At 41.6% G+C, this 8,026-nt stretch overlaps 1 protein-coding gene across 1 annotated transcript in view; it reads right to left on the reverse strand.

Moving 5' to 3' along the window:
• PPARGC1A (peroxisome proliferator-activated receptor gamma, coactivator 1 alpha) overlaps nt 1–2,566 on the reverse strand; it is a gene marked incomplete at its 5' end in the record, with an annotated part of 29,001 nt that extends 26,435 nt beyond the window's left edge. Inside the window, 4 exons of the mRNA XM_010181863.1 lie at nt 44–248; nt 1,129–1,251; nt 2,198–2,392; nt 2,528–2,566. Of these exons, the coding sequence (XP_010180165.1) occupies nt 44–248; nt 1,129–1,251; nt 2,198–2,392; nt 2,528–2,566 (562 nt within the window). The remainder of the gene's footprint in view (nt 1–43; nt 249–1,128; nt 1,252–2,197; nt 2,393–2,527) is intronic.
• Between the last annotated feature and the right edge of the window lie 5,460 nt (nt 2,567–8,026).

Genomic DNA, 8,026 nt, shown 5'->3' on the forward strand with positions numbered 1-8,026 from the left:
CCTGCTCGTTCCAAAGCCGTCTTTTCTGTGGTCTCACACTTACCTTGCAGATGATTTGTCTGAGATTGCAGATGAGGCTTCCTTTTGGAGGTGCATTTCTCTTTGCTGCTGTTCCTGTTCTCTGCTGGTTTGGTCTGAGGAGGGTCATCGTTTGTAGTCAGATATTTGAGAAGTTCAGAGCAGGGACGTCTTTGAGGCTTTTGCTGTTGACAAATGCTCTTCGCTTTATTGCTCCATGAATTCTCAGTCTTAAAAACAGGGCATAATAAAATAAAATAAAAAAAGCTAAAATTAGTGAGCTGAACCTTATCAGAATGGATATAGGTTTTCAGAAGAGATGAGATTTTCAATGAAGTGTTCAGTCTAAGTGTACTAGATCTATGAGCTGTGAATAATTGTTTGCAGAACAAGGAAAGAAAATTACATTTAAAATTCCTAAATGACATTTATGCAGCTTTTTATTTCATTTCTCCTACATTTCAATGTTCCTACTCAGCAACATGTAACTAACAAGACCCTACAGCGCCTTTACTGTGAACAAAAAAATAAGCTGGTTTAAACCTTAATTTGCTGCTGATTGCTTGAGCCCAGTATTCACAACTCTCTTAAGTACCCCTAAATGCTTTGTTTTCAGTTACAGTGAACGGCAAGACAAACATTGTTTAATACTGCCTGCTAACAGAATTATGTCAGAGCCCCCATTCTATTCAGTTAATGGCTGATATACATGTTTCGCCAAGAATCCAGTGTCATTTTTCTTAGCTCAGACAGACGGTAAAATGGCAGTCCCACATCCTGGAGTCACTCATAAACAACATCAGTCCATCAGCAAATTTTATCGTACCCCCTACTACTCTGTGTATCAATAAAGTAGGCAAGAGTAACAGACGGTAGGACTACAACTGAACTCTGCCCAGAGAAAAAGCAGAAATGAAATATTCAGAGCATAAGGAGCTCAGGTGATCTTCTGGAACCCAGTCTATAACCTGTTCACGTTTTTTTTTTAAAAGCAGTTGCAAGATAGTAGGCAGATTAATACAATACACATAGATTCACTGCTTGCTTAGTTGCTGAAAGCATAGAAGACCTTGTTACACTTTTTCCTTATTACAAAGATTAAGTTTGTACCTTAACAACCACAGGGCTTGTTCTGGTCCTGTGATTAGTGTTTGCATGGTTTTGTGTGCTGAGACCACTGCATTCATTGTAATTTAGCTGAGTGTTGGCTGGAGCCAGCAAGAGCTTCTTAAGCTACAAACACATCAGGGAAAGGAAGGAAAAGAGTAAAGTTATGCATCTTTATGGATTAAAATGACTTATCTACATTTTTGCATAGATACTTAAAATTATCTTTATCAATATCAGCAAGCAAAGTACAATAAACTAGAAAGAAGGGCTCAATATTCCCCGGAGCAAACAGATTTCATTTTTTTCTGGACTGGCAGTGTATTTCTGCTCCCTTTACTGCAGTATACTTCAGGGCAAGCAGAAACGACAGGGGTCTTGGATTTCTGAATTAACAGCAAAATTAAATTCTCGGCGATCTGTTTGACAGAAGAGGCCTCTGATCTAAACAGAGATGTTAACTTAAGAGACTAATGGATACAGCGTCAAGATGCACCTATCTGGCTCTGCTTCCACAGAAGGCAGTGATAAGGGGCTTTCAGCAGAAACAGAATCACATCTCAAACTGGTTTTACTGAGCAAAATGTGGGTGTCACCCACATCCTCACTGATGGCTTGGGTTTGCCCTGATTAGCACTAAGCTGGTGCTTACTGGTCAAATCAATGTTAAAGGCACAAAATTAGCCCCACATCCCGCCAGACTCAATGGGCCTCTCTGAAAAGATACTGAAAGTGACACCCAAACATACAAACAAAAAGAGCCCCGAGAAATGAAATACAAATTAAAAACCATTATCCTGACTTATTTGAACAGAATGAAAAACAAAAGTGTCAGCCATTAGCACAAGAATCTCAAAACCAATCTCTTCAAGGCACTTTTTACAAGATTGCATTATTAGTCATCCTATGGCTTTTTGTAGGTTTTTTTTCCCCCTTAATTTTCAGTTCTTTACTTGATTTTCCTTTCCAGTCTAAATGAAAAGTCCAGACCTTACTGTGACCACATCATACCCATGCAGCGGGTAGCCAGAGGCACATCCAATTCCTGTTAAACAGTAGTAAGGGTTCTTACTAGAGACGGCTCTTCTGCCTCCTGAGTTGGAGGGGCGCCGTCAGGCATTGGGGAAGGGCTAGCGGCATTTTCGTTGGTCACATCTCCATCTGTCAGTGCATCAAACGATGGCAATCCATCCTCATCCACAGGGATGCTGTCCAGTGTTTCAGTGAGAACGGCTAGCAAGTTTGCCTCGCTCTCTTCATCTATCTTCTGTGGGGGGGGGGAACGACAAAACAAAACAGCAGAACCAGGTGAGAAGAGGAAAGGAACAATGTCTCCGCATGTGAAGAAGCAGTCAGAACATAGTTAAACCAGTAAACCTCAGACAGTAACCTGCAACAGAACCTCAAAAGATGTAATTAAGTGCAACAAAATGATCCACCTCTGCGTTCAGGAGAAATCTCTTTGCACTCACAGTGTACTGCTCTAGTGTACTTTTCTTCCACCATTCTTTTTTATAATCAGGTGTTAACAATGATAAGTAATCACCCAGGGATTGTATTACAGGATGTGCCTAAGCTGCTGACACCTAATGACGGTGTCAGCCCAAGCTGTCTCTTTCATTCTCAACACTGAACACCAGATAATTGACCTGACAAAATTACAAGAATCGTGGAATAAGACAGCTAATCAGAAGATCAAAATGAATCCTGTGAAATTTGGAAAGCCTTGCCCACATACAAGGCCTGGTCTAAGCAAGAAAAGGTTCCCCTTCCATACTGCTGGAAATCTTTGCTCCAAACCCAGACGAACAACTTGTCATTCCTGAGCACTGTGGCATAAGACCAGCCAGCAGGACTCACGTTGTAAATGGCAGGCTCCTTGAGTTTCTTTTAAAGAAATATATTAGGCAGGTTGCCTTTGAAGTTGTCCTTTCGAGTTATGTCGTTTGAGTGCTCAATACGACTATTGTATGCATTTATCTTATTCAGACTGCAATTATAAAAAGTAGACTAATTCCTAATCAGATGTGGCTGTAATGTTAATTTATATTAGATATCTTATTTCAGCAACAAGACTTCTTTTTGTCAAACTGAGTAAATTTAAATGCCTTCTGATTTTTTAGTGAAATATAGTCCCTACTGTATATTAAGGTACAGATTTTTTGCAGTACTGAGAGTACTGAGGAATAGAATAGTGTAAAAATCATTATATTTATTTTTCATAAAGACTGGAAATTGATCTTGGCAGATCAATTATCTAGAATTCCTAGGCTGATCCTAGTGCTATTAAAGCAAATGAAAAGCCTTTCACTGATTCTAGAGATATGAAATCGGGAGGTTTTCCATCAGCTTCTGAGTTCATCATGCTTCAGGTTCACACTGTGAAGGGATTTCAGCTAACTTCAAATCTCACAGTTTAAAAAGTGAGCTAGCAAGGAATATACCAGTAAGACAAACAAACAAACAAGACATTTAAAAAGTCAAAACACTGCCTGTTATAACTCAGAAAAAACAAAATCAAGTGAATCTGGGTATCCCCTTAGCATGACTTTCTTCACTAATACTTTTATCTACCAGACTCCAAGCAGAGATGCTCATAAAACACCCAGATAATTGCTCTTCCTCTTCCAAATAACACCTCACGGCTTCTTACAGAAAAACTCTCTCTTCATAGAAAGCTACAGCAGAGTACAAACTGTTCTAGTGCTTACAGCATCATCCCCAAGAAACAAATAAACAGTCAAGCAAAGCTAATGCTAAGGAGAAGCATTTACTTAAAAGGCCAAGAGGGGCTGGGCCACTGAGAAAAGGAGTCTGAGTTCTGGTATCCGGTGATTTCCACTGTACCAAGCAGACACATGCAGAGTGTTGTGATAATACAGAGTGCAGAGGATGGAAATAAGCAGAGGGGAGCCACCTTGCAAATAAAACCATGCTCCAAATCCAGCTTTTCACAGCCACTTTTTGAGAGCAAAAGAAGGAAATTACAGTGTCACTTCTAGAAAAGTACGAAAAAGCGTTATTGGGCAAAATAATGTTTTGCAATGTAACAAAGCACTGATTTTTTTTTTCCCAATGGCATTTCAAGGCCCTTGCAAGTGGTGGGTTGAATGGTGGTGAGAGTCAGCCCTCAGGCCCAGGGTGGCCGTGAGGGGGTCTGTCTGCCAGCACCCCAGTCCCCCACCAGCAACTTCTCCAGCAAGTCTAGGTAGTGGGGTGCACCACCATCCCCCTGTCACTGAGCCTTGCACAAAGCTGACAACAAAGCTGGAAGTGTTACTATTTCTAACAGGGAGTGCCTTCTTTAATAATAGCATGCCAGAAGAAACTCTGATATTTGCTGTTAGCTGCTCAGTTCTCATGCTTTGAACAGACATTCAAGTGTGCTGACATTCAAGAACAGAAAGTTCAGTGGACACCGGTCCTCATCACAGCAATTTCAATTAGTTTTGTACAAGTTTCAACATTCAAACACCCCAGAGAAAGCAGAGGATGTGACAAAGAGGACTCTGTTAAACAATTAATGTCACTTTCCATTATTGCTTCAGTCCCAATTTACAGAGCAAATAAATCACCCCAGATGAAGCGCACTAGCTGGCTAACACATGTCTGTTCACAAACGACATGGCAGCAGGAACACATTAGTCAAGAAAATGACATTGCCAGATAACCTTTTAAAGGTTTAACTATGCTATCGCTCCTAATTGTCCTAAATTACTGTTTATAAAGAAACACAATTATTCGATACAGCAGAAACGGCGCTGAGGGGAGATGCGGAGGGAGAGATGGTTGGGTATATCAACGTCTGAGCAATAATCACTGAAGCAGCAGCTTTCTGCTTTGCTATCGCAACCTAAGTCTTGGTGTTGACAGCACTGGGGAGAAGCAACACCATGGCCAAATGCAGGCTCTTTCACTGCTTCAGCACTGTCACCAGTTCACATTTCAGACTGGCATCCAACCTGCGCATCCCACAGGCTTGGTGAATTGGGAAGAGCTCGCCACCTCCGATCTCGGCCGAGGTCACAGGACAAACTGTGTGCTCTCAGGAACTCGCTCCACCGTGTTCCTAACTTCCAAGCAGGGTCACACATACGAGATCCTAAGTATTTAGACCACCTAAATGAACTACAGTGTGTAAGAAAAAGGGGTGGAGGATAATCTTGAACATAAAGCTGCATGGCAAATATATGCAATTATTAAATACTTATGAAAACAACTCATAGTGACTGCATCTTGCTAAATAATGAGTCTTTTTAATGCAGAAGCAGTTATGCATCACTTCCCAGTCACACCACATGAACTTCTTAACATTCTTGGTTGCTAGTTTAACATAAAGATATCAGGGTCAGAGGTTTTTTTGACCCCTGTAAATTTTCACCCAGCTGAAGGAGGCAAGGAACCCGATTATGCCATTGAATGAACATACTTCCACATTTCTAACAGTAAAAGTTTCTAGCATATCTAGAATGGCATTAGCTCTGAAAAGAAACGAGATTTGGCACTGGTGTCACTGTGTATGGGCAAATGCAAGGGGGAAAGCTGGCTAGTGCTGTAAGCCACCAGAACACCAACCGATCCTCAAAAATGAGGGATCAAGGAGCCTAAAGATCATGAAAAATTTCTGTTCTCTTCTCTGCTTTTACATGTTTTGCTCTAATGCTTTAATATTTCTACAGTGCTAAAAATAATTCTCTGTCTGAAAACACTTTATTAGTTGTGTAACAATCTTATTCTAATTGGGTTTCTGCCTTCAGTAAAATGTCTCCAGAGATATTCTCTCTTTGGCCAGTGAAAGCTATATGAAATGAGTTGATAATTTACCCACACAAAGGTATTTAAATCCTCTACCCCTGATAATTCTTTCTATTTTGCTTATTCTGCCTATTGATGGAGCCGAGTTCATCTCATGGTTAGCATTTTATTCCTCTAATACCTGTCACTTGTCAGCAATCCCATTACAGAGACCAAAGACCGAGCTGTAGTGGAGACTCATCCACTTTTTCTTTCAGATGCATCCCTTTAGGGTGCATATATTGAGCAATGTTGTGATTTTTCCTTAGATTTTTCTTCCTTTAAAAAATCATGCAAAATTTTAAACCCACCATCATTATCCTCACCAATCCCTTCTTGAAAACCTTGAAGCCAGCGTGCAGATGTCCTGATTCCTGTAGCTCTCCTGTAGTCAGCTTGGGTATGCTGATTCACTCTAGAAAAGGGTCAAGCCCATCATTTTGAAAATCTTTTCCAAATGTTAATAGTATCTGCAACATCTTCCCTTTGGTTGATTCCCCTTCCCCTTTCATTTGTGGTTATTACATGCACAGCTTTTTCCTACTGTATCTGAAGGAGTAAAATCAGCTTATAAATGATGACGCTCTGTAGTTTCTTTACTGATAATTTGAACAGTGCAGGGGTCCGTTGTGATTCACACTGAAAGATCAGGCTCTAAACTGCAGTATTAATCCACAGCCCCAAGGAGCTGGGAGCGGTGGCAGCTTGCCACGTCTTCGTAAAAAGCCCAGGAAACTTTGGGACAGATCTGCAGCTGGTAGAAGCTGTCACCGCTTCAGCAGCCCAGCTCAGTAAGCAATTCAGAGCAGCCAGGTGTACACCTGAACTCACGAGGGATCACCATTTCAACATATTGACTCAGTTCTCCTCAGTAGCCTAAGATCTATTCATAGCACAATTAACAAGGAAAATAAAAGATTTTTCTCCAGCTGAAAATATCTGAGTGATCTAAAAACACTAACACATTATGGCACTACTTTCAAAAGCAGAAAAATGACTTGTGAGCACATCTAGGACTTCCAACAGGATTTAATTCCTTAATGACACATTTTTGAGTAAGAACGTCCTTAAGATTCACACCACTAGGAGAAATGAGGGGTACAGACCAGACCCTGTTTTTCACATAGGGATGCAGAGGCACCAAAAACCTCAACACCACCACTCCAAACCTGAGCACCTCCTATCAGCAAACAGGCAGGAGCAGGAGCAGGTATCTCAGCCCTGGTCCCACAGACTAAGCTTTGCCATCTGAGGAGAAGGAGCTGCGGGCTGGGCAGAAGCACAGGGAAGGTGGGAGGTGGGAAGCGATTAGGATGCAGGCTGGTCTTCCTGCTCCTGGCAGTGAAAACGAGAGCTGAGGTCAGGGACAGTGAAAGGGAAGAATTACAGCCCAAGTTTTCTCTCTTCTGGAGCAGAAGGAGTCAACCCTCCACAGCACCGGGACAGACAGTCCTGTCATGGTGATCTTGCTGCCTTCTCAGTCACAGCTGTCCAAGGCAAGGGCCTCCTTCTCTTCAGCTCAGAGCTAGCTGTACCTGCAGCATTCTCTCCCAGTGTCAAGGAGTAATCAGTGGTTCAAGTAGAGAACCACTTGTTCCACCCTACCTGCTCACAACCAGTCCCATGCCCTTGCAGATACTGAGAAGTATTTCAGTTTTTATTTTACTTTGAAACTGCTTTGCAAATCCTCAGGCGTCTTGCGCTGTCTTACAGTAGAAATCCACATGATGCATTTGCATTAGAACGTTTTTCCAAGGTCTGTTAGTCTGGTCCCCAAGAGACACTCCCATAATTGAAATGCTTAAGTCCAGAGCTATCAATTATCTTTAAAAACAAAATGGAGTCCCACTAGGAGAAAATTACAGACAGGTTTCTTTATATGTAGTAGAAATGTGGGGATTAATTATCACCACCCCTGTGCAAATGCCTTTAGGGTATGGGAAGAAAAGAAGAGCTCTCTTCTTGAAGGAGACAGCTATACTTATACTGCTCACGTGCACCTGTAGGCAAAGACCACTGGAATCCAGAGCTTGCTTTCCGGTTTTGGCAGTCCCACTGTCCAATATATGAACTGTGTATATTACTAATCTGTAGGACTGACCACATC

The sequence above is a fragment of the Mesitornis unicolor genome, unplaced genomic scaffold (genome assembly GCF_000695765.1).
Source record: "Mesitornis unicolor isolate BGI_N332 unplaced genomic scaffold, ASM69576v1 scaffold16933, whole genome shotgun sequence".
In the NCBI taxonomy this organism is placed as follows: Eukaryota; Metazoa; Chordata; class Aves; order Mesitornithiformes; family Mesitornithidae; genus Mesitornis; species Mesitornis unicolor.